The sequence below is a fragment of the Trachypithecus francoisi genome, unplaced genomic scaffold (genome assembly GCF_009764315.1).
Source record: "Trachypithecus francoisi isolate TF-2019V2 unplaced genomic scaffold, Tfra_2.0 Lachesis_group19, whole genome shotgun sequence".
Lineage (NCBI taxonomy): Eukaryota > Metazoa > Chordata > Mammalia > Primates > Cercopithecidae > Trachypithecus > Trachypithecus francoisi.
In genome coordinates this window covers 44174488-44202475 of record NW_022681464.1, presented here as the reverse complement: position 1 = coordinate 44202475, position 27988 = coordinate 44174488, and the positions used below count along the sequence as shown (strand labels likewise).

The 27988-nt window shown below is 41.0% G+C and overlaps 1 protein-coding gene across 2 annotated transcripts in view; it reads right to left on the bottom strand.

Moving 5' to 3' along the window:
- The window catches only part of RALBP1 (ralA binding protein 1), a 66389-nt gene that overhangs the window by 25424 nt on the left and 12977 nt on the right, over positions 1-27988 (bottom strand). For both annotated transcript variants that reach the window (XM_033178350.1, XM_033178349.1), the window contains exon 2: positions 44-342. In XM_033178350.1, coding sequence (XP_033034241.1) covers positions 44-287 — 244 coding nt within the window. In that variant the 5' untranslated portion in view covers positions 288-342. The remainder of the gene's footprint in view (positions 1-43; positions 343-27988) is intronic.

Here is a 27988-nt window from a genome sequence, read left to right as displayed (position 1 = left end):
ATAAAATAAAAATATCTAAAGCATAGGAAAAAATGGCACTTACTCCTCTTTTCCTTTTTCTTAAATTTCCCTTTTTTCTTCCCATGATCTTTCTCATCATCAGACACTATATCAGGAGGCTCATGGAGGATGTCATGGGGAGGTGAAGGCTCGCCAGTGCGGTACAATCCAGGAAACTTAGTTGGGCTGATCTCTTCAGAGCTGGGGGTCCGGGTAAGCCCGCTGCCATGCTCCACCCTGCGGTGTTCACTGGGGCTGCTTGTCGGGGGCAGGAAGCACTCAGTCATGCTGACGCCCTGACTAGGAAGGGACGAGGTCTTCTTTGTTACCTATCCATTATACCTGCACCAAGAGAAAAAACATGAGCAGAGTCACTTAACACCAAGGAACAAAAACACCACAAATACACAGCACAGCATTTACAAATCAAAAATATTTTCTTCACAACCCCCTTGTAAAATACTCTTTCATTTTATTATCTCGAGATACATTTCATACATCACACATTTCAGTTCTCAGGGTTGAAAGCACTGAGATCTTCAAGTATTCAAAAAATAAATCAAATGAAAATCAGAGGTAGAGTTCCCAAAGTCCTTTAAAGGAATACGGAATTTCTTTTAAAAAAAGAAAAGAAAAGAAAAAAAAAAAAAACTCATCATTCTAAAGTACTTCATTTTGACTGCTACCCAACATAAAATCTTACTATTTTACTTCAGGACTAAACAACTATAAATAAGGCCGGGCGCGGTGGCTCAAGCCTGTAATCCCAGCACTTTGGGAGGCCGAGACGGGCGGATCACGAGGTCAGGAGATCGAGACCATCCTGGCTAATACGGTGAAACCCTGTCTCTACTTAAAAATACAAAAAACTAGCCGGGCGACGAGGCGGGCGCCTGTAGTCCCAGCTACTCGGGAGGCTGAGGCAGGAGAATGGCGTAAACCCGGGAGGCGGAGCTTGCAGTGAGCTGAGATCCGGCCACTGCACTCCAGCCTGGGCGACAGAGCAAGACTCCGTCTCAAAAAAAAAAAAAAAAAAACTATAAATAAGTTACAAAGACATCTTTATAACTACATGTGAACAGTTCACATCGCAATTAAATTTTATGATTAAAATGATATATTTAATGAGTCACATACAGACCACTATGATTCTATGATGCATGCAATTATATATACAGCTCATGTATCAATAATAACTACATTTTTGTACTGCAGTTATGCTAAAAGAAATGAAGGAACCCTCATTTAATCAATCCTAAAATACATGCAAAATAGTTTTACTACAACAGATGCTACAAAGGGCAAATGTAAGAGGAGTTCAAAATTTGTTTGCACTGTTTCCCTTCTTTAGATGGTAGGTACATAGTCAAAGTACTGCGTTTAAAAGTCACTTGGATTAATTCTTATTCCTCTTAATGTCATTATGACATTCATTTGAAATACTATCAGAATCACTTTCTCTCTTTGCGCTCACTTTATTTATTTATTTATTTTTTGAGATGGAGTTTCGCTCTTGTTGCCCAGGCTGGAATGCAATGGCGTGATCTCGGCTCACTGCAACCTCCACCTTCCAGGTTCAAGTGATTCTCCTGCCTCAGCCTCCTGAGTAGCTGGGATTATAGGCGCCTGCCACCACACCTGGCTAATTTTTTGTATTTTCAGTAGAGACAGAGTTTCACCATATTGGTTAGGCTGGTCTCGAACTCCTGGCCTTGGGTGAGTCACCGGCCTCGGCCTCCCAAAGTGCTGGGATTACAGGTGTGAGCCACTGTGCCCGGCCTCCTGTTGCACTCACTTTAAAGGTTAACTTTACAATTAAAAAAATCCATAAGCCATAAGTGACAATTCTGACCATAAACAAAGTCAAAAGCAAGCAAATGTAGAAAAAAAAAAAAGAAAGTTGCAAATTGGGAGAGCTAATTTCTAAAAAGCAAAGAATTCTTAAATTAATGAAAATAGCAACAAATTAAGAGAACCAGACAAAGGATGTGAACAGGCAGTTCACAGAAAAGTGGCTAAAAAATGAGTGGAAACAATGTTCAACTTCAATTATAATTTTTTAAACAATGAACTATCACTTTTCTAATATGAGAAGGGCAAAGAACAAAGTGGCACATGTAAGATCCATTATGATGGTAAGGATAGACGAAACAAGACTCACGAGAACACCTACTAACGGTAGAAGTGTAACACGATCCTTTTTGAAAAGCAATCTTATCGTAGCTATTACAATTTTAAATCTATTCTTTTGATCCAGGAATTCCGCTTTTAGGAAATTATCCTTCAGATACACTTTCACAAAAATGCAAAGATATATGCAAGAAAATATTCACTGCAGTACTGTAAAAAAAAAAACAAAATAATCTAAAATGCTATCAATAGAATACTGATTATGGTTTATCCAAATAATAGGCTATAAAGTCACACACACACACACACACACATGCACACACACACAGTTTCTGAAAACATATCAGAAACAGTTAATTACTATTAACTCTTGGAAGCGTCGTACGGGTAGACTTTATTCTTTCCATTGTATCCTTTCTATGTAGTTTGAACCTCACGTTGTCTATATATTACTTCTATCACTTAAAAAAATGAAAAGGGGCTGGCACGGTAGCTCATGCCTATAATACCAGCACTCTGGGCTGCCAAGGTGGGTGGACCACTCAAGCCTAGGAATCTGAGACTAGCCTGAGCAACACAGTGAAACTCTGTCTCTAAAAAAACAATACAAAAAATTAGTTGGGTGTGGTGATATATGCCTATAGTCCTAGCCACTTGGGAGGCTGAGGTGGGAGGATCACTTGAGTTCAGGAGATGAAGGTTACAGTGAGCTGAGATCACACCACTGCACTCCAGCCTGGGTCGCAGAGTGAGACCCTCTCTCAAAAAAAAAAAAAAAAAAAAAAAGAACAAGCTATTTTTTGATCCTGTAAAAATTATGCAGCATTAAAAATCATGCTTTTGACAATATTTAATGATGTGAGGAAAAAGCAATTTTATTTACAGCATATCAATTTAAATATGTAAATATATGCATAAAATAACAGGATATTAATAACAATTATCTCTGAATTGTAAGATTATGAGTGATCTAAACTTTCTGTCTTTCTGCATTTTATAAATGTTCTACCCAATATGCACTATTGCTTGTATAATCAGAAAAAAACATTAGAAACAAAAAAAAGTTTTCATTGAAGGATCAATAAGCATCAGTATAATTCTGTTATCTTAATGGGCCCTGACTTTTGGCTATCCGTTTTTGATTTTTGTTTTTGTTTTTTTGAGATGGAGTCTCGTTCTTCTTGCCCAGGCGGGAGTACAGTGGCGCACTCTTGAGTCACTAAACCTGTCTCCTGGGTTCATGTGATTCTCCTGCCTCAGCCTCCCAAGTAACTGGGATTACATGTGTGCACCACCACACCTGGCTAATTTTTGTATTTTTAGTAGAGACGGTGTTTCACCATGTTGGCCAGGCTGGTCTGGAACTCCTGACCTCAGGTGATCCACCAGCCTTGGCCTCCCAAAGTGCTGGGCTTACAGGTGTGAGCCACCGTGCCTGGCCTTGGCTGTCGTTGTTTTTTGTTTGTTTGTGTGTTTGTTTGTTTCAGAACGCACTCTGTCGCCCAGGCTGTAGTACAATGGCGGGATCTCAGCTCACTGCAAGCTCCGCCTCCTGGGTTCACGCCATTCTCCTGCCCCGGCCTCCCGAGTAGCTGGGACTATAGGTGCCTGCCACCATGCCAGGCTAATTTTTTTTTTTATTTTTAGGAGAGACAGGATTTCACCGTGTTAACCAGGACGGTCTCGATCTCCTGACCTTGTGATCCGCCCACCTTGGCCTCCCAAAGTGCTGGGATTACAGGCGTGAGCCACTGCGCCCGGCCTTGACTATAGTTTTTTAAAGTGCATTCTCTTTTGCCATTAATTGAAGTTTTGACAATCTAAGAGTTGAGAGTTTAAAAGGACCTAGAGTTCAACAAGGTAACAGTAATTATACATTAGAGATGAAGAAACTGAGCTCAAGTCCATGGAAGCTAAAACACAACTTGTGGGGCAGGAGCACAGCTTTACACTCCAGAAGAAAAAAAAAAATTGCTCATAGATACATCACCCACATGGATACCATGTTGTTGTATACTTCTCTGTCTTTGCTCATTCTCTCCCAGGAATCCAGCCTTCCTCTCAATATTTTTGTGTGGCAAATTCATACTCATCCTTTAACACTAGGCCTGCAATTGAGCACGATTTTGTAGATGATGGAAACATCCTAAATTTGGATTATGGTGATGGTTGCAGAAACCCATAAACTGGCTAAAAATCATTAAATTATACACTTCGAGTGGGTGGGTCTTACATGAGTTCTACCTCAATAAAGCTGTTTAAAAAAATCAAGCACCAGCAACACTTCTCCAAGAATCCTCCCTGGTGACCCACCCCATCCAGTATAAGCCACGAATATTCCTTTTCTGTGCCTGAGAACATCCTGAACATACCTCTTCACAGCGCTTACCATACTGTATTTCAATTACATATGCATGTGTTCACCTCGCTAACGGTGAGCTCCAACATTTCACATTACCTATGGCACACACTAAGTAGTCAAATGTTTATTTAATAAACTAATTGGTATCTTTTCTGTTCTCAACATATTTATTGTTGATGAGACAAATATTAGAAGAAATGAATCTTGCCCTGAGCCTTAAGTTCTAATTCCGGAAATAAAGAAAGGGAATCGACATTTTATTTGAGTTCCTGTGCCTTCTAGAAGTTTCACGTGCAGTAATTTAGCTAACCCTGTAAGAAAAGCAGTATTTTTCCATGTTTACAAACAGAGAAAGTAAGGCTCAGAGAGCTTAAATAACTTACCCTATATCACATAGCAAGTAAGAGATAAAACTGGGATCTGTTTGACTCAAAACACTTTTTTTTTTCACTGAACCACCCTTCATATATACACACACAAAAGGGAATAAATACATTTATGCCAGGAGGAACAGTGTGGTTAAAGACACACAGGAACATTTGGGACTTATGAGAATGGGACAGGACCAGCCTGACCCGGGCAGTTCTTGCTAAGAAGCAATGGAAAAGACATTAAAAGATACGGTGGGCTCAGACAACTGAATGCCGTGCTGAGGAGTTCAGACCTGGTGTGGGAGTCATTACCAATTCCAAAGCCAGAAAGTGACAAAACTGGGGCTAAGAGAGGAGTAAGGGCAGGAATACCAGCAGCACAATGCCAGACGGCTTTTGATCATTCACTCCTACAACATTTGTTAAGTTATACCTATGTTTCCACGTTCTCCTGGTACACAATTATTTTTGTTTCCATACTAGACTGATAAAGACAAGAAGACAGTTTTGTTCATGAAGTATTTAATAGATTATCTCCCAAAAGCTACTCTAAAGAAGTATTTATTAACTTGTGCTATGGACTGAATGTGTCCCCTCAAAATTCATATATTGAAACTTAATCCCCGAGGTGATGGTATTAGGAGGGAGGGCCTTTGGGAGGTGACTAGGCTGTGAGGTGGAGTCCTCATTAATGGGATTAGTGTCCTCTTATGAAGACACTCTCTCCTCCTCTTATGAGTTCACCACCTCCATCCACCACGCGAGGACACAGCAAGAAGGCCTCATCTATGAACGAGAAAGTGGGCCCTCAGCAGACACCAAATCTGTCAGCATCTTGATCTTGGACATTCCAGCCTGCAACTAAAAGCAATAAATTTCTGTTGTTTATAAGCTACCCACTTTATGGTATTTTGTTATAGAAGTCCAAACAGACTAAGACAACTTAATTCATCTAGAGTTGAAGATAAGTGGAGCCACTAAAGGCAGACATGAAGGAGTGAGCGTCTGAGTGCAGGATGGTTTAGTAAGAAAGGAAGAACAACGTGTTTGCAATAGGACATATTGTTTGACCACTGGGGAGCTATAGCAAGCCTAAACTTCACTGAAGGAAAGGGCAGAAGAGACAGGCTTCAAATGGTCCACAATAAAATTTAAGTATAAATATTCAAAGGTAAGAAAATAAACAACAAAAATCAGAAATTCTTATTGCTGAGGCAAGAAGATACCTGGTGTAAATTATTAAAAATTTGAATAAAGATTAGTTATCCCTATTCTTCCTGGGAAGTACAACTAACATTCCCAGATCAGATTAAAAAGAAGAAGAAAGAAAAAGAAAAAAGAAAAAGAAAGAAGAAGGAAGAAGGAAGAAGAAAGAAGAAGAAGAAGGAAGAAGAAAGAAAAAAGAAGAAGAAGAAGAAAGAAGAAGAAGAAAGAAGAAGAAGAAAAGAAGAAGAAGAAGAAAGAAAAAAGAAGAAGAAGAAGAAAGAAGAAGAAGAAAAGAAGAAGAAAGAAGAAGGAGGAGGAGGAGAGGAAGAAGGAGAAGAAAGAAGAGGAGGAAGAAGAGGAAGAAGAAGAAGGAAGAAGAAGGAAGAAGAAGGAAGAAGAAGAAGGAAGAAGAAGGAAGAAGAAGAAGGAAGAAGAAGAAGAAAAAGACTCTGAAAGAAAGGTAGACAGAAGGAGGCAGATCGGTTCAGTACCTCACGACAGGAGGAACATGGTGGTGGGTTCCCAGAGTTTTCTTCTATCTCACACCACAGACTTGGAATGATAGAAGCTGGGAAATCCAGAAATGCCAACAGGCATAGACAATAACAAGAAGAAAAACAGCTACAGTATTCAGGACAGTAAGGTGTTGCAGTAAGAACAGACAATAGATCAGAGGAACAAACGGAAATTCCAAAAAGAAATGTACATGTGTATAGTTAAATTGATTTTCAACAAAGGTTGCAGAGGAATTCAATGAGGGGACAATCTTTTTCAACAAATAGTGCTGGACAAGCATATGGGAAAAAATGAAGCTCAACTCTCTATGTCATATCATGTACAAAATATAATTCACGATAAATTACAGACCTAAAACTTAATGGCTAAAAACTATACAACTTCTAAAAACATATTGTTGAGGGCTTTGAGAGGGTAAAAACTTCCCAGACACTATCAGAAAGCACTAACTATAAAATAAAAAACTGACAAATTGGACTTCTGCTCCTCAAAAGACACTATTAAGAAAAGAAACAGGCCAACCACAGTGGCTCGTGCCTGTAATCCCAGCAATCTGGGAGGCCAAGGCGAGAGGATCACGTGAGTCCAGGAGGGAAGCTGCAGCGAGCCATGACCACGGTGCACTTCAGCCTGGGTGACAGCCAGAGGCCTTGTTTCGTAGAGAAAGAGAAAGAAAAAAAAGATAAAATCAACAGTCAAGCCAAAGACTTGAAGACTACATTTGTGTGTGTGTGTGTGTGTGTACTTGACAAAGGATTTTACTTAGAATAATAAAAAAATAAAAAACCCATAACAAAAATGGGCAGAGTTGAAAAAACAGTTTACAGAGGAAAATACAATATGAAAATTGATCATATGAATGGGGTCACTTGTCATACCCAAATAAAACTGAGTCAAGAAGCCAAGAGGAAAAAGCACTCTGGGCACACACCATTGCTCCAAGAATGTAACTCTCTGCCAGCCTGGCCGCTGAAACTGCCTGCTGTAACCTGAAACCAGTTTCATCCAATCACTACCTAAGCAACCTGCTGCCACTCTAAGACTGGCTTTACCCACTGTCACTCACCCCTCAGAGCCTGCCAGTCCCCTAAACCTTACTAGTGCTGATGAACTTTCTCACAAAGCAATATAAAATATCTCTCTTTTTAAAAATAAAACCCCCAACCTTCTCTTTGTTCTTGAGACACAGCAAAGACCATCAGGTCTGTGTGAGTATGCCCTGAATTGCAATTCCTGCTTACCAAATAAAATGTTTTAAATGCAGAGATTTATCTCTATATTTTATTTCATTTCGACATACGGATGGTTAGTAAGCCCAAGAAAAAAATATCAAATAAATGCAAATTAAAATCAAAATGAGCCATCAACAGACATCATCTAGAATGACTAAAATTTAAAAACAACAATCCCTACCACTGGTAAGGATATGGGGCACCCAGAAGTCTCGCACATTGAGACTTGGAAAACTGGCAGTATCTTTACTTAAGCATATCCTTCTATAAGACCTAGCAATTCCACTCCTTATTTACCCAAGAGAAATGAAAACAAATATTCACCAAAAAAACCCTGCTTATCATCAGAGTAACTTGATTTGTAACAGCTAAAAACTAGAAACACCCACATTGCCAACAAACAGAAGACTGGATTCATATAAGGGAATACTATTCAGCATTTTCAGTAAGAAACAAATAATCCATATATACAACAAAACAGGTAATTTCATAAAACTGCACAAGAACACAACAGAATACATAATGTATGACTGTATTTATAGTAAGTTCTAGAACAGGTAGTCACCTAGGTGTCAAATGTTATGAGGGTGGGGAGAAGAGGCAGGGGTTGAATACGAAGTAGCAAGAGAAACATTCTGTGTTGATGGCCATGTTCCTATCTACATTGTAACAGACGTGTGGGCTATAAGTATATATACATTTAAGACTTATCAAAGTGTACATTTCACTAAATATAAATTATATTTCTTTTTCTTTTGAGATGCAGTCTCAGTCTGTCACCCAGGCTGGAGTGCAGTGGCACGATCTTGGCTCCCTGCAACGCCCACCTCCCGGGTTCACGTGATTCTCCTGCCTCAGCCTCCTGAGTAGCTGGGATTACAGGCGCCCACCACCACATCTGGCTAATTTTTGTGTATTTTTAGTAGAGACAGGGTTTCACTATGTTGGCCAGACTGGTCTCGAACTTCTGACCTCATGATCCGCCTGCCTCGGCCTCCCAAAGTGCTGGGATTACAGGCGTGAGTCACCACACCTGACCTAAATTATATTTCAATAAAAACTCTGAGAAGGAAAACAAAGGGCCATGAATGTCTTACAGAGATGTGATCATGAGCCATTAAAAAATATGAATGTTGGCCAGACACAGTGGCTCACGCCTGTAATCCTAGTGCTTTGGAAAGCAAAGGCAGGTGGTCTGCTTGAGGCCAACAGTTCAAGACCAGCCTGGACAACATGGCAAAACCCCATGTCTACTAAAACACACAAAAATTAGCCAGGCATGGTGGTGCATGCCTGTAACCCCAGCTACTTGGAAGGCTGAGGCACAAGAATCACTTGAACCCAGGAGGCGGAGGTTGCAGTGAGCCGAGATGGCACCACTGAACTCCAGCCTGGGTGACAGAGAGAGACCCTGTCCCAAAAAAAAAAAACGAAAAAGAAAAAGGACTTTCCTTTTCAAATATGGACCTGACCTCATGAAATTTCAGAGCACAGGGGATAAAAAGATACCAAGTGTCCTGTGGGTGAGGGAGCTGGGGAAACAGCTTACATTCACACCCAATTATCACTATTTCTAATCATTTCAAAATGAAAGCATGTGGCTGGTTCCTGTGTAAAAGAACAGTATCTCTCGGCCGGGCGCGGTGGCTCAAGCCTGTAATCCCAGCACTTTGGGAGGCCGAGACGGGCGGATCACGAGGTCAGGAGATCGAGACCATCCTGGCTAACACAGTGAAACCCCGTCTCTACTACAAATACAAAAACTAGCCGGGCGAGGTGGCGGGCGCCTGTAGTCCCAGCTACTCGGGAGGCTGAGGCAGGAGAATGGCGTAAACCCGGGAGGCGGAGCTTGCAGTGAGCTGAGATCCGGCCACTGCACTCCAGTCCGGGCGACAGAGCGAGACTCCGCTTCAAAAAAAAAAAAAAAAGAACAGTATCTCTCTAGAGAGAACTGAAGATTAAAAAAAAATTATTTCTGCAATAGCAAAAAGTATTCAAAGTATAAAGCAAAAACCACATATCTAGAATTTTACTTTAGAACCAAAAACAATCGTACCTTTGAAAATGAGTAATATTTCAAGTAAGACGTACAGTTATGACAGTACTGAGATGAAACAAACAAAAAAGTTCACAGAACTAGACTCAAATTTAACTAAACAATAGTTTAAAACATTCACTTCTCAGGCCGGGCGCCGTGGCTCACGCCTGTAATCCCAGCACTTTCGGAGGCCGAGGCAGGCAGATCACGAGGTCAGCAGATCGAGACCATCCCGGCTACAACAGTGAAACCCTGTCTCTACTAAAAATACAAAACAAATTAGCTGGGTGTGGTGGCACATACTTGTAGTCCCAGCTACTCGGGAGGCTGAGGCAGGAGAATGGCATGAACCTGGGAGGCAGAGCTTGCAGTGAGCCAAGATTGCGCCACTGCGCTCCACACTCCAGCCTGGACGACGAAGCAAGACTCCGTCTCAAACAAACAAACAAACAAACATTCACTTCTCTGAAGGACTAGGTTATACATTGTTCTTAAAGTAGTATTTTCTGCTCATATGCCAATATTAATCAGCACACACAGTAAGAATCAGTCACGCATGCAAGAGAACAAAGCAATATAAATAAAGATAAAGAAATTAAGAAAACTAATGTCTCCTGAAATTAGCTTTCAAGATTAAGTCTACTAGTTTATTAAACTTGGTACTATCTAAACATAAAAAGGCCTATTCCAGAAAAACAATAACTTGCTTAACTAGTTTACAAGTTAAACAGATTCAGTATTTTATAAATGTTCTTTATTAATAAGTATCAGGCTTAAGTTCACTAAAAGCAACCTTTCCTCACATTTATAGTTTTAAAAAATAATCTGTAAATTAAAATTATCTAGAATTAAGGGAATCCAAATATTGACTTATCAATACCTTATATACTTAATACTAACCAGTATTAACATATTATTTGGAAATGTTATATTTTGTAAGCATTGTTTGCAGACGCAACACATTCTCTTCCCACAATAAGGAAATAAGTTGTCCCAGAATTTAAAGACAAGAGTGTCCTTTGAGAGCACCACTAAGCACCCCTCATAATAAATGAAGAGAACTGTGACAATGCATCTCATGAAATTTCAGAGCACTGGGGATGAAAAGATGATACCAAAAAGTGTCCTGTGGGCGAGGGAGCCAGGGAAACAGCTTATATTCACAGGATCAGGACCAATTTGCCAACAGAAACACTGGAAGCTTAAGGACATTAAAGAAGTATCTTCAAACACTGAATGAAAATTAGTTCCAACAATCATTCAAGTGTAGAGTTAAAATAAATATCAGGAGAACTCGCCCCCAATATTTCAATGTAGGTTCTTTCTATTTTCCATAAGTGTTGGCCGGCTGAGAAATACAGAGAAAGAGTACAAAGAGAGGAATTTTACAGCTGGGCTGCTGGGGGTGACATCACATATCAACAGGACCGTGATGCCCACCTGAGCCTCAAAACCAGCAAGTTTTTATTAAGGATTTCAAAAGGGGAGGGGTGTACGAACAGGAGTAGGTCACAAAGATCACATGCTTCAAAGGGCAAAAGGCAGAACAAAGACCACATGCTTCTGCGGAAACAGGACAAGGGCCAAGTCAAACTCCTGAGAAGGGTCTGTGTTCAGCGGTGCACATATTGTCTTGACAAACATCTTAACAGAAAACAGGGTTCAAGAGCAGAGAGCTGGTCTGACCAAAAATTTACCACGATGGAGTTTCCCAATCCTAGTAAGCCTGAGGGTACAGCAGGAGACCAGGGCGTATCTCAGTCCTTATCTCAACCACACAGGACAGACATTCCCAGATCAGCCGTTTATAGACCTCCCCTCAAGAATGAATTCCTTTCCCAGAGTATTAATATCAATATTCCTTGCTAAGAAAAGAATATAGCGATATCTTCCCAACTTGCACGTCCGTTTATAGGCTCTCTGCAAAAAGAAAAATATGGCTCTTTTTGCCTGACCCGCAGGTAGTCAGACCTTATGGTTGTCTTGCCTTGTTCCCTAAAAATCACTGTTATTCTGTTCTTTTTCAAGGTGCACTGATTTCATATTGTTCAAACACACGTTTTACAATCAATTTGTACAGTTAACACAATTATCACAGTGGTCCTAAGGTGATGTACATCCTCAGCTTATGAAGACAACAGGATTAAGAGATTAAAGTAAGACAGGCATAAGAAATAATAAAAGTATTATTTGGGAACTGATAAATGTCCATGAAATCTTCACAATGTATGTTCCTCTACCGTGGCTCTAGTCGGTCCCTCTGTTTAGGGTCCCTTACTTCCCACAACAAATAATGCCATTTTCAGACTAACAGTCTCAAGAAATTTATTTTCCCAATAATTTACAATCTCAATAATATACTTTCTCAATAATTCCTACAAAAACAAGGCAGTAAATAAACAGTAGGAAGACTTGATTGAGATTCAACCCTAGAATGCAGCAAAGGGAAGTCCCCATAAAAGCAAATCTGTGATCAACTAATCCACAGTGAAGCACGAGGAAGAAGAGTTCCAAGGAATGATGGAAATTAGATACATCTGACCACATGGAAAACAACAATAAGACATGTTAAAGAGTCACTGGAGCTTTTGGGATAAATGTGTCATAAGAATAGGCTGGGATGGTGGCTCACACTGCTAATCCCAGCACTTTGGGAGGCCGGAGAGAGAGGACTGCTTGAGCCCAGGAGTTTGAGACCAGTCTGAGCAATGTAGCAAGACCCCTATCTCTACAAAAGATTTAATTAGCTGGGCATGGTGGCACCTGCCTGTGGTCCCAGCAACTTGGGAGGCTGAGGTGGGAGGACTGCTTGAATCCAGGAGATCGAGGCTGTGGTGAGCCATGACCTCACCACTACGTTCCATCCTGGGCAACAGATCAAGACCCTATCTGAAAACAAACAAACAGTAAACAAAGCAAATGAAAATAAGAAACAACCATCAACTTTAAGAGAAAGAAAAATTAATAAGAAAAAGAATCTGGGCCGGGCGCGGTAGCTCAAGCCTGTAATCCCAGCACTTTGGGAGGCTGAGACGGGCGGAACACGAGGTCAGGAGATCGAGACCATCCTGGCTAACATGGTGAAACCCTGTCTCTACTAAAAAATACAAAAAACTAGACAGGCGAGGTGGTGGGCGCCAGTAGTCCCAGCTACTTGGGAGACTGAGGCAGGAGAATGGCGTAAACCCGGGAGGCGGAGTTTGCAGTGAGCTGAGATCCGGCCACTGCACTCCAGCCCGGGCAACAGAGCGAGACTTCGTCTCAAAACAAACAAAAAAAAAGATTCTGTAGTCCACTGTTCAGTATTATACAATATTTATCTAGTTATCATGATAACACTAATACTGACTTAATCAAACACTATGAAATGGTCATTTTGGAGGACTGAAGGCAGGGAACTGGGGCAAGGGTATAAGAAATCTAAACCCTCATCTGTCATAATACCTAGTTAACAGATAATGTCAAAAACTGGCATCTCAAGAAATAGCAGTTTTTTATGAGAAAAAAGGAAACAAATAGCAAAAGAAACACGTAAAAGAAAAAAAAACTAAGACTGAGAGAGATGCAAGGATGAGACAGGGAACAGTGTTTTCCTTTTTAAGTCATTTATTACTGTGTTGGGGGCTGCACCCCCAGGACTGGTGATTTGCTAGAAGGATTCACATAACTCAGCATATAGTTTGCACTCACAGCTAACTAATATCTATCATACAGAAAGAATAGAAAACAAGAGCAAAGGAAGAGGTACATAGGGTGAAGTCCAGAGGAAATCAGACACCAGCTTCCTAGGTCCTCTCCAGCTTCCTAGGGTCCTCTCCCAGTGTGTAACGCTGGACAGGTTCAATCTCTCCAGCAACAGTTAACATGTGTGAAGTGTAGTCTACCAGCAGCTCATTAGATATGGGGAGCACATTCTCTTTTTTACATTTATAAGCTGAAATGGGACAGAAATAATCCTTCAGACTAAGCAGATAAAGTTTAAAAGATTTTATATCAACCGTGAAATTCTTCACATAACATGTTTGAGGTTTATGACCAGGACCCATTAAATGCAAACTATTCACATATACAGGCTCAAAAATAATTTCTCATACACATTCCACAGAGCAATTATTATCCAATTTAGTAGCTGTATAATTAATCCTTTCATATCTATTAACTTTGTTTAGGCTTGTATTTTAATCAAGATTTTACTCTTTATTCGGGTTATTTTCTGTACCCTTCTTCTATACCATGAGACTTAATCTTTATTTTAGCTTCTGCCCTACTCACATGCTTCAGACAAGATATGCAGGTATAATCAGTTTAGAAAATGTGAAATTCTCAAATTCATTATAATGAATATGAATGTATGAATGCCCTTTTCATGCTGATAACAACTCTTAAAGGATTAATGGACCAGGTGCAGTAGCTAGCGCCTATAATCCTAACACTTTGGGAGGCCAAAGCGGAAGAACTGCTTGAGCCCAGGAATTCAAGATCAGCCCTGGCAACACAATGAAACCCTGTCTCTACAGAACATAAAAAATTAGCCAAGCGTGGGCCAGGCACGGTGGTAATCCCAGCACTTTGGAAGGCCGAGACGGGAAGATCATGAGGTCAAGAGATTGAGACCATCCTGGCCAACATGGCGAAACCCCATCTCTACTAATAGTATAAAAATTAGCTGGGCATGGTGGCAGGCGCCTGTAGTCCCAGCCACCTGTGAGGCTGAGGCACGAGAATCACTTGAACCTGGGAGACAGAGGTTGCAGTGAAATGAGATCACTCCACTGCATTCCAGCCTGGTGACAGAGCAAGACTCCATCTAAAAAAAAAAAAAATTAGCTGAGTGTGGTGGCATGTGTCTATAGTCCCAGCTACTCAGGAGGCTGAAGCAGAAGAATTACTTGAGCCCAGAAGGTCAAGGGCCATAGTGAGCTATGAAGGCACCAGCCTGGGCAACAGCACAAGACCCTGTCTAAAAAAAAAAAAAAAAAAAAAAAAACTGAAGTTTTTAAAAGGGATAATGACAAGAAAGTAGAAAAATGAAGGCCAGGCGCGGTGGCTCAAGCCTGTAATCCCAGCACTTTGGGAGGCCGAGATGGGCGGATCACAAGGTCAGGAGATCGAGACCATCCTGGCTAACACAGTGAAACCCCGTCTCTACTAAAAAATACAAAAAAATTAGCCGGGCGAGGTGGTGGGCGCCTGTAGTCCCAGCTACTCGGGAAGCTGAGGCAGGAGAATGACGTGAACCCGGGAGGCGGAGCTTGCAGTGAGCTGAGATCTGGCCACAGCACTCCAGCCTGGGCAGCAGAGCGAGACTCTGTCTCAAAAAAAAAAAAAAAGAAAAGAAAAATTAACAAATTATTTCCACCTGGATGGTAGAGCCTACTGCACACCTAGGCTATATGGTGTGGCCTACTGCTCCGAGGCTACAAACCTGCACAGCATGTAACTGTGCTGAATACTGTCAGCAACTGTAACAGACTGGTATCTAAACATACTTCCACATAGAAAAACGTACAGTTATGGTATTATAATCTTATGCAACCACCTCTGTATATGCAGTCTATCTTTGACTGAAACATTATGTGACACATAACTGTACATATATTAAGTATCAGAGGGAAAAACCCACTTTGGACTCTTGCCTTTATTATTACTATTTTTTGAGACAGAGTCTCACTCTGTCACCCAGGCTGGAGAGCAGTGGTGTGATCTTAGCTCACTACAACCTCTGCCTCCCAGGTTCAAGCGATTCTCCTGCCTCAGACACCTGAGTAGCTGGGATTACAGGTGCCTGCCACCATGCCTGGCTAATTGTTGTATTTTTAGTAGAGATGGGGTTTCACCATGTTGGCCAGGCTGGTCTTGAACTCCTGACCTCAGGTGATCCACCCACCTAGGCCTCCGAAAGTGCTGGGATTACAGGCGTGAGACACTGTGCCCGGCCTCAAGTAAATCTTAAATTAGAACTTAACTGGGGTGATGGGGGGACCAACACATTTATTTAGTAAAAATAAAATTCACACATTGGTTACAATAAGACCTGGATAATAGTATTTAGCCAAGATTCCCAAAGAGTGCACTGAAGCACCCAGGGGCACCGCAAGCAAACTCAGAGGGGAGTTTTGGGACATCTTAAATTTGAGGGAAACAGCAATACTGGACATCTTTCAGAAACAGCACAAAATACTAGCTAAAAGTAGTTCAGTTTCAACATTAGATAGCACTGCTTTCCTCTTGACAATATATCTTGTGAAACTGAGTTTTCTGGGGTCATGTGACAAAAAAAGAAAAAAGAAAAGTGCCATGTAAAAATCATCATGGAACAAGAAATGAGGGTAGTGATGTCCAATATAACTGCAAGGTATTACAAGTTGTACACTGTCCTACAGGCACACACAAATCATTAGTAATTTTACTTATGTAGGAGTGAAATAAAAATATTATTTCGTCTTTCAACTTACACGTATACTTTTTTCAAACAGCTGTTAACTTGTTGTGATACTGTGATATAGTAAGAAATATGGGCACTCTGGCTCATGCCTGTAATACCAGACGGGTGGACTGCTTGAGGCCAGGAGTTTGAGGCCAGCCTGGGCAACATAGCAAAACCACGTCTCTATTTATTTAAAAAATCTTAAAAATTTAAAAATTTAAAAATCCTTTGTAATAGACCAGTAATAGTAAGTAAAGTGTTTACCTGGTTCTATGAGCCATTTATGCAAGTTCTCAAACCTGAAGAGGGGGTCTTGGGAATGTCCAATTTGGAGCCAAATGGGATATGGTTGTGGTAACCTGGGGACCCACTACTTGTGATTGATATCTAAAGTAGGGGACAGTCTTGTAAGACTGAACCCTTAACCTGTGGGGTCTGCATTACTTTCAGATTAGTGCAGTGCCAGCATTAATTAAGCTGTAGAATACCTAGTGTGTGCCAAGAATTGGATTACTGTTTGATATGGGAAGTCCCTACACCCTTCTGGTGTAAGGGTGCTGTGAGAGAGTAGAGAAAAACCGTTTTTCTCTTTTTAGTTGTTGAGACGTAAATACATATTAAGTTGTGAGAACCTAACAACATAATAAAGGGAACTTTTAAGTGTTCCTGTTAAGTAGATTTCAGGTCTAAGGGCAGAATATGCACAAGATAAGACAGAAACATCAGTCACCAAAGAAAGTAGTAAGTCATGAAAGATGCTTGGAATGGAAAGGACTCAAAAGTCCTTGAACAAGCTCCCACTGGCCAAAGAGGGGACAACATGAGTACCGATAAAATTAACAACTGCAATGAGCTAAAATGCATCCATTATATTTAAATCCATGAGTGCATAATTATACTAAAAAATAAAAATGCATGTGTCACCTTTCGAGGATCCAGAGGAACACCTCATTTTTTGAATAGCTGATTAATAAAGCTGGGGAGAAATCGAGCATTTATCCTAAATTTCCTAAGTGACGTATTAATGCTGCCAAGTTTATCTTTATCAAAATCTTACAGCTAGTAAGTAAAGAAGAAATGAAAGAATATCGGAGGCCAAGCGCAGTGGCTCACTCCTGTAATCCCAACACTTTGGGAGGTCGAAGCAGGCAGACGGCTTGAGCCCAGGAGTTCAGGACCAGTCTGGGCAACATGGCGAAGCCCTGTCTCGATCAAAAATGCAAAAAATTAACTGGACGTGGTGGTGTGGTGTGCACCTGTGATCCCAGCTACTCGGGAGGCAGAGGTGGGCAGATCACGTGAGCCCAGAAGGTGGAGAATGCAGTGAACTGAGATCATACCACTGTACTCCAGCCTGGGTGACAGACCCTATCTCAAAAAAAAAAAATTACAATTATCAACAAGGAGTTAAACTCTATAAAATACTTAAGAGATTTATTCTGAGCCAGATGCAAGGACCACTGCTACTCGAAAGGGGTCCCAAACCAGATCCCAAGAGAAAGTTCTTGGATCTCACACAAAAATGAATTCAGGGTGAGTCCATAGTGCAAAATGAAAGCACGTTTATTAAGAAAGTAAAGGAATAAAGAATGGCTGCTCCACAGGCAGAGTAGCAGCCTGGGCTGCTGTACTAAGGGTACTTATTTCTTGATTATATGCTAAACAAGGGGTGGATTATTCATGAGTTTTCCACGAAAGGGGTGGGCATTTCCCAGAATTTGAGGATTCCTCCTCCTTTTAGACCACATGGGGTAACTTCCTGACATTGGCATGGCATTTGTAAATTGTCATAGCACTGATGGGCGTCTCTTTTAGCATGCTAATGTATCATAATTAGCATATGATGAGTAGCCAGGACGACCAGGGATTACTTCCCTTGACATCTGGTTTTGGTGGGATATGGCTGGCTTCTTCACCACGACCAGTTTTATAACCTGTATCTCGTGCCGACCTCCTGTCTCATCCTGACTTAGAATGCCTAACCCCCTGGGAATGCAACCCAGTAGGTCTCAGCCTCATTTTACCCAGCGCCTGTTCAAGATAGAGATGTTCTGCTTCAAACGCCTCTGACACTATGACTCATGACACAGCCCCAGGAGGTCCTGAGAAATGTGCCCAAGGTGGCTGTTTCACAGCTGATTTTATATATTTCAGGGGGACAGACGTTAAAGGCAGACATCAATCAATACGTGTAAAGTGTACATTGGTTCGGTTGGAAATAAAGGACAACTTGAAGCCAGGGCTTCCAGGTCATAGGTGGATTCAAAGATTATCTGATTGGCAACTGGTTGAAAGAGTTAAAGATCTAGACTCAATAGAAAGAAGCATCTGGGTTCAGATAAGGGGTTGTGGAGACCAAGATTTTTATCATGCAGATGAAACCTCAGGTAGCAGGTTTCAGAGCTCTTAACAGACCTAAAAAGGTGCCAGACTCTAGTTAATTTGCTCCTGGATCAGGGAAAAGATCTGCAAAGGGAAGGGGATTCTCTAGAGAATGCAGATGTTCCCCACAAGAGACAGCTTTGCTGGGCCATTTCAAAATATGTCTAATATATATATTTTGAGGTGAAATACCTTGATTTCTTTCAGGGCCTGCCATCTGTCATGTGATGCTATACTAGAGTCAGATTGGAATTTGGTATCTTATTGCTACAAAGTCTGTTTTGTCAGTCTTCAGATCTCTGTTTTCACGTTAATGCTGGTCAGTTATGTCTGAATTCCAAGGGGAGGAAGGTATAATGATGCATGCCCAACCTCCCATTCCCTTCATGGCCTGAACTAGTTTTTCAGGTTTAGATTGGAACTGCCTTAACCTAGATGGGGGTCCATCAGTCAGTTGGGGGACTTAGAATTTTATTTTTGGTTTACACCACTTTATAGACAAATAAAAATGGATACTGGCAATGATCATCAATGGTTGCTAATAACACCAAAAAAAGAGATCAAGAGATAAAGAGAAGAACTCCTTGATGGATGCACACACTATCCCTGAAAAATAAACAAATAAAACAATCTGATTATGTAGAAAAACAGTTTTTTCTCGGCTCTTATACCACGACGTGTAGGGGTTTACTCCGCACACCAAGCAAGCAATCAGCATTGCAGTGGACACCAGCTGGGTGTTCTCCAATTCAATTCTGACACCATCCATAGCATCAGATTCCACAGGTTGACGGCTCAATCCCCAAGGCTGCCCGCCTCCAAATTCTGATGCCAATTGCAACTCCTAGGCTGTTTTACCTGTGCTTCCGTCAGAGGTTTTGAACCAGAGCAACTCCATCTCGAATAGGGGCTGGGTAAAATAAGGCTGAGACTGACTGGGCTGCATTCTCAGGAGATTAGGCATCCTTACAGGATAAGATAGGAGGTCAACACAAGATATGGGTCACAAAGACCTTGCAGATAAAACAGGATGTGGTAAAGAAGTCGGCCAAATCCCACCGAAACCAAGATGGCGATGAACGTGACCTCTGCTGGTCCTCACTGCTCGCTACACGCTAATTATAATACATTAGCATGCTAAAAGACACTCCACCAGCGCCATGACAGTTTACAAACGCCATGGCAACATCAGCAAGTTACCCTATATGGTCTAAAAAGGGGATGAACCCTCAATTCCAGGAATTACGCATCCCTTTTCTGGAAAATTTGGGAATAATCTACCCCTTGTTTAGCATAGAATCAGGAAATAACTATAAGTGTATTCAGTGGAGCAGCCCATGCCGCTGCTCTGCCTGTGGAGTAGCAATTTGTTTGTTTCTTTACTTTCCTAATAAACGAATGCTTTCACTTTATGGACTCTCCTCCAATTCCTTCTTGTGTGAGGTCCCAGAACCCTATCCTGGATCCTGGATCAGGACATCTTTCCAGTAACACTTCTGATAGGACCAGCTATACATCAGGGTTCCCATCACCCCTGCCTTGGGTTTGATTCATTTGCTAGAGCAGCTCACAGAACCTAGGGAAAGACTTAGCTTCACACTTATGTTCAATTTATTATAAAGGATACACAAAGGGTGTAGATGAAGAGATGCACAGGGCAAGGCATGTAGGAAGGAGTTTAGAGCTTCCATGTCCTCTCTGGCTACACTAACCTCCAGGAACTTCTACCTGTTCTGCTATCAGAAAGCTCTTGCAACCCCATCTTCTTAAATTTTTGATGGAGACTTCATTGGATAGGCATGTTGAAGCATGGACAACCACGCAGAAATGCGACTGAACAAAAACGGTATAATCTAATAATCTAATACTAATAGACTGAGTGGGGAAATGCGGTAAGGCCTATCTTGTTCAGATTCTTCTTGGCCTCTCTGTGCAGCATTCCTTCCTCCATGGTATGGGACAAGATCCATTCTGAAATGGGGGTCTTATGACCTAAAATCAGACAATGTAAGTCAGAGAATTTCTTTATGGCCAGCTCCAGGACAAAAGCTGGGGGAAGATTACAGCATGTTTTTAGTTTCTATGGCCTGCCTTGGGGAGAAAAACAAGCAAGTAAACAAAGACCAGAAGGCCAGAGAGAGAGAGATGTGTCTTCTGAGGCCTACTTCTGAGATCTAAAGTACTCCAACATTATAACAAAAGACTGTCTTTCACCTTTATTGCTCAGAAGTTGTTTCAAAGCTTCTTCAGGAACCAAAGACAAAAGGCAAAATACTTTAACAAAAGAAATGCTTATTATTTAGGTCACTTAAGATATAGCATGCGCTATGGGAGTTATGAGCCAGGAATTCTGGATGAAAACATATATGGACAGATAGATAAATAGATCTATATATCTCATGATATCACACAGATCAAACTGCAAAATTTGTAGGATATACAATTTAGTTTCTTTAGTTAATGCTCTGGAAAAAAAAAAAGAGAGGGTGAACATAAAAACTGAGTCCTAAGACTGAAGGAATGAAAAGACAAGCCACACTGAAATAAAATACTTATAGAAAATATATCCAATAAAGTACTATTACCCAAAAATATACACAGAACTCTTTAGGATGGGTGCGGTGGCTCTTGCCTGTAATCCCAGCACTTTGGGAAGCCAAGGCAGGCGGATCACCTGAGGTCAGGAGTTTGAGACCAGCCTGGCCAACATGAAAACCCTGTCTCTACTAAAAATACAAAAATTAGCCGGGTGTGGTGGCAGGCGCCTGTAGTCCCAGCTACAAGGGAGGCTGAGGCAGGAGAATCACTTGAACCCAGGAGGCAGAGGTTGCAGTGAGCCGAGATAGTGCCATTGCACTCCAGCCTGGGGGACAAGAGCGAGACTTTGTCTCAAAAAAAAAAAAAAAAACTCTTTAAACATAACAATTCAATTTTTTTAAATGGGCAAAAGACCTGAACAGACACCTCACCGAAGATATGCAAACGGCAAATAAGCAAATGAGAAGATGCTCAGCACGACATGTCACTGGAGAACTACAAATTAAAACAATGTGATACTACCACATACCATTATTATGGCAAAATCCAAAACACTACCACCACCAAATGCTGGCAAGGATACAGAGCAACAGGAACTCTTATCCCTAGCTGATGGGAATGCAATATGGCACGTCACTTTGGAAGACAGCTTGGCAGTTTCTTACAAAACTAAACATACGCTTCCTATAGGATCCATCAATAGCACTCCTTGGTACTATTTACCCAAGTGAATTGAGAACGTATGTACATGCAAAAACCTGCACATAGATGTTTATAGCAGGTATATTTATAAATCCTCTGAAAAAAGGCAGCAATGGATAAACTGTGGTATATCAAGATAATGGAATATTATTTAGTGCTAAAAAGAGATGAGCTATCAAGTCATGAAAAGATACAGAAGAAATGTAAACACATATTACTAAGTAAAAGAAGTTGAGCACAGCGGCTGATAACTGCAATCCTAGCAGCACTTTTGGAGATCAAGGTGGGCAGATTGCTTAAGTACAGCAGTCAGAGAACAGCCTGGGCAACATGGCAAAACCCCATCTCTACCCAAAAAAAAAGAAAAAATTAACTGGGTGTGGTGGTGCACACCTCTAGTCCCAGCTACTTGGGAGGCTGAGATGGGAGGATCACCTGAGCCTAGCAAGTAGAGGCTCAACAGTCAGCTGAGATCACAGCACTTCACCCCAACCTGCGCGACAAAGTGAGACCCCGTCTCAAAAAAAAAAAGACGTTAATGAAAAAGGCCATATGACATTCTGCAAAAAGCAAAACTACAGAGATAGTAAAAAGATTAATAGAGTCAGGATTTAGGGAGGAGGAAGAAATGAATAGGTGGAACACAGAAGATCGTTGGGGCAGTGAAACTATTCTGCATTGGTACTTTAGTGGTGGATACATGTTCATTATTCATTCATCTAAACACGTGGAATGAATGTACAACATACCAGGAGGGAACTGTAACACAAACGCAGCTCTAAAAAAACAAAGTCTATTTTTGTAAAAGGTTAAGAAACACAGAACTACTACAAAAAATATGCCACACTACCTTGAAAAAAAAGAAAGACTTAAAAGACATCAACCAATTGCCATATATAGAGCCTATTTGGATTTTGATTTGAAAAAATTGTTAGGGGCTGGGCATGGCGGCTCATACCTGTAATCTCACCGCTTTGGGAGGCCAAAGCAGGCGGATCACCTGAGGTCAGGAGTTTGAGATCAGCCTGGCTAACATGGCAAAACCTTGGCTCTACTAAAAATACAAAAACTAGCTGGGCAAGATGACGTGCACGTGTAATCCCAGCTATTCAGGAGGCTGAGGCAGGAGAATTGCCTGAGCCCGGGACGCAGAGGCTGCAGTGAGCATCGCGCCACTGCACTCCAGCCTGGGTGATAGAGACAGACTCCGTCTCAAAAAAGAAAAGAAATGAAAAAAATTGTTCGGAAAAAAAGTTATGAAAATCAGATAAATCTGAATACTAATTCAATATTTTACATTAAGAAACAATTGTTAATTTTTTTTAGTGTGATTACTGTGTTGTGGTTAGAGATAGACACTAAAATATACCTGGAAGAAATGACATGACATCCGGGTTAATGTATGGGACGTAGTACAAGAGAACTTGGGGGGACAAAGGGCTCCATTTGGGTCCTACCTAAATTTTTGAAAACAAATATATATTAATTTTTATAATTTTCTTCAAAAAAAATTTCCTAAAAATGAGATTGAGGGAAAAATTACCTTAAATTATTAACATTAACTACTGATACAGAATAACAAGTAGGTCTAATATCACCCATGATAGTCAGAGAAAATCCTCAGCTGACAATTCTAAGTAGAAGTTTCCTTAATAGGTGATCTCTAAACATATAAATGTAGAGAGCTGCTCAAAAGTTATAAAGTGGTCAATTATCTTGGTTAAGTAAGAACCACCACCCCATGAAGATTTCAGTTAAGGTGTATTCATTCGTTTTTATGCTGCTGATAAAGACATACCTGAAGTTGGGAACAAAAAGAGGTTTAATTGGACTTACAGTTCCACATGGCTGGGGAAGCCTCGGAATTATGGTGGGAGGCTAAAGGCTCTTTTTACACGGTAGTGGCAAGAGACAATGAGGAAGAAGTCAAAGTGGAAATCCGTGATAAACCCATCAGATCTCATGAGACTTATTCACTATCACGAGAATAGCATGGGAAAGACCGGCTCCCATGACTCAGTTACCTCCCTCTGGGTCGCTCCTTTTCAAAACACGTAGGAATTCTGGAAGATACAATTCAAGTTGAGATTTGGGTGGGGACATAGCCAAACCATATCACAAGGTAATATTTTAGAGAAAAGAAATGAAAAATAGGAATAAAATTACTATCTAGGATGTAAAGGTACTGCATAAGAATTAAGAGCAGCTCACATTTGTAATCCCAGCACTTTGGGAGGCCGGGGTGGGAGGATCACTTGAGGCCAGGAACTGGAGACCAGCCTAGCCAACACGGTGAAACCCCATCTCTACTAAAAATCGAAAAAATTTGCTGGGCATGATGGTGCACACCTGTAATCACAGCGACTCAAGAGGCTGGGGCATAAGAATCACTTGAACCCAGGAGGCTGAGGTTGCAGTTAGCCATGCTGCTGCACTCCAGTCTGGGTGACAGAGTAAGACTCTGCCTAAAAAAAAAGAATTAACAACAGCTGCTGCCTTATTTCCTGCAATTAAATAAAATCTGGAGACAGAAGTAAAATACTAATCTTACGCAGGCAAAATAGGCCAAAAGTCAAGATTTGGGATTAAAATGTTACATAGTAACTAAACTCTTTACCTACATAGTGAATTATTTTGATTAAAGAAAAGCAGAAAGTAAAAGCACCATTTACTAAACTATGATAACAAACAAAAGTTCAAATTAAGTTGTTAAAAGTAACAATCATTATTTGTTTAAAAACTGTTTATACACACACACACACACTCACTCCACACACACACATTAGCAGACTGTTTCTGTCTTGTAATTTATATTCTATAACTCGTTATCATCATGTAAAACTATTCCATCATTTAGACCAAAAGGAAGGAAATTATGCTTTTATGGCTTCAGTTGACTACAAAAAATTTTTATACAATCATAATGCTTCTAAGACATTAATTTGAAAAGTTACCTAAGGAATATTTGAAGAAGCAAACTCTAATGTTGTAATATGTTTGTTTTTCCTTAAAATGCTAAACTTTGTTGAAAAACTTAGAACTTTACCCGCTGCTTTTCAATTGTTTGTTACTTCAGCAGTGGTAACAATGGACTTAGTAAGCTTTTCTTCAGCTTTATATCTGCAATTTCTTTTCTCATAATTCTCTCAAGCAGAAAGTCTAAGTTCTTGATTCATATTCCTAGTTTGAAGCCAGGCACAGTGGCTCACACCTGTAATTCCAGCACTTTGGGAGGCCGAGGCAGGCAGATTGCCTGAGGTCAGGAGTTCGAGACCAGCCTGACTAACATGGTGACAAACCCTGTCTCTCCTAAAAATACAAAAATTAGCCAGGTGTGGTAGTGCATGGCTCTAGTCCCAGCTACTTGGGAGGCTGAGGCAGGAGAATTGCTTCAACCCGTGGAGGTTGCAGTGAGACAAGATCACACCACTGCATTCCAGCCTGCACAACAGAGCAAGACTCCAGCTCAAAAAAACAAAAAAAAAAAAAATATATATATATATATATCGTATTTCTACTTTGGAAGGAAATACTGAAAACTGCTAATGTCCTACTTCAATTTTGCATTTTCCTTTTTTTTTTTTTTTTTTTTTGAGACGGAGTCTCGCTCTGTCGCCCGGGCTGGAGTGCAGTGGCCAGATCTCAGCTCACTGCAAGCTCCGCCTCCCGGGTTTAGGCCATTCTCCTGCCTCAGCCTCCGAGTAGCTGGGACTACAGGCGCCCGCCACCTCCCCCGGCCAGTTTTTGTATTTTTTAGTAGAGACGGGGTTTCACCATGTTAGCCAGGATGGTCTCAATCTCCTGACCTCGTGATCCGCCCGCCTCGGCCTCCCAAAGTGCTGGGATTACAGGCTTGAGCCACCGCGCCCGGCCTGCATTTTCCTTAAAAATCTTTCTTCCCTCATCCCCGCCTCAATCCTCCTTATTTCTCAATAATAGTTCCTTATTATACATTTTTCTGATGGCACCTGTACTGGCAGACGATGAAAAGTCAATACATATAATAAAGCTTACAAGGAAAGTTCTAGTCACACAATAACAGTTTTATAACTGACAAGTATACCTCATTTTTAAACATCGGCAATGGTATACAGTTTTATTTTCAACCTATCACAATACCTGGTTCTCAATTTTTAGTGCTTCTGAACTAATTTAACCTTCACTTGTTGATGGACTGCCACGGTTCAACACATCACGGTGCCAACTCTAGAAGCAATTCCAAATGACTTCTGCCAGTATTTTTGTTTACGGTAACATTTTATACAAAAGCTTCATAAAATAATTATATAAACTTTCAAGGTGATCAGTTTGAAAAACTTCCCTCAAATATAAAGAAACAGGCTCAGTGCCTGTTATACAGTAGGTGTCAGCAAATACTGATTCCCTTCCTGTACATATTACTTCCTCATGACCGTTTAGAAGAGAATATTTACATGTTCACACATACTACTTGCATGTATATAAAACGTCTCTGGAAGAATATACAAGGAAATATCAAGTTTTTATCCCTTCAAAGAGATCTCAGCTGAGAAAAGGGTAAAGGGGGAAAGACAGTTTAACCTTTATGTACCATGGGTATTACCTTTTTCAAAATAAACTAAATTTTAAATGTTTTTAACTAAAAAGACAATCATATTATTTATATCTCATCCAGATGCCTATCCATCTGTAAAGAAACTAGGAAATATAGCAATGGAGTCAAAATGTCCAATTTCATCAAAAAGTTACACATATGCAAAGAAAACAAGAAGGAATGATCCACTTAAAAAAAAAAAAGCAATCACAGAAACTGTTCCAGGCCAGGCACGGTGGCTCACGCCTGTAATCCCAGAACTTTGAGAGGCCAAGACGGGAAAATTGGTTGAACCTGGGAGGCGGAGGTTGCAGTGAGCCAAGACTGCGCCACTGGATTCCAGCCTGGGCTACAGAACAAAACTCTGCCTCACAAAAACCAAAAAAAAAAGAAACTGTCCCTAAGGATGCCCAGACACTGACTGGACTTACCACATAGGAACTTTAAATCAACTATTTTAAGTATGTTCTAAACCTAAAGGAAACCAAGTCTTAAAAACTGAAGGAAAGCGGCCGGGCGCGGTGGCTCAAGCCTGTAATCCCAGCACTTTGGGAGGCCGAGACGGGCGGATCACAAGGTCAGGAGATCGAGACCATCCGGGCTAACAAGGTGAAACCCCGTCTCTACTAAAAATACAAAAACTAGCTGGGCGAGGTGGCGGGCGCCTGTAGTCCCAGCTACTCGGGAGGCTGAGGCAGGAGAATGGCATAAACCCAGGAGGCGGAGCTTGCAGTGAGCTGAGATCTGGCCACTGCACTCCAGTCCGGGCGACAGAGCGAGACTCCGCCTCAAAAAAAAAAAAAAAAAAACCTGAAGGAAAGCAAGAGAACTTGGTTTCACCAAAAAGAGAGTATTGATAAAGAGAGTTTTTTTAAAAATCTAATAGAAAGTATAGAATTGAAAAGTACAATAACTGAGATGGAAAATTCAATAGAAGGGCTCAACAGCTTATTTGGGCAGGCAGAACAAAGAACCAGTGAACATACAGAATCCCTTAAGCAGAACGTAAGAGATATATGGAAGGCTGAGGCAGGCAGATCACTTGAGCCCAGGAGTTCAAGACCAGCCTGAGCAACATGGCAAAATCCCATCTCTATAAAAAATACAAAAAAAAAAAAAAAAATCAGCTGGGTGCGGTGGTGCACACCTGTGGTCTCAGCTACTCAGAAGGCTGAGGTGGGAAGATCACGTAGGCCCATGAGGTGGAAGTTGCAGTGAGCTGAGATCACACACCACTGCATTCCAGCCTGGGCAACAGAGTGATGAGACTCTGTCTCAAAAAAAAGAAAAAGAAAAATTAAGACATTCCTAGATTAAGAAAAACTGTCAGAACTCACTGCTTAGTAGATCTACCCTATCAAAAACATATGCTAAAGGGAGTCCATCATGCTGATATGAAATAACACTAAGTAGACGATACCCAGATCCACATGAATAAAGAACACTGGTAAAGGTAATTAGAGTCAGGCATGATGGCTCACGCCTATAATCCCCACAGTTTGGGGGGCCAA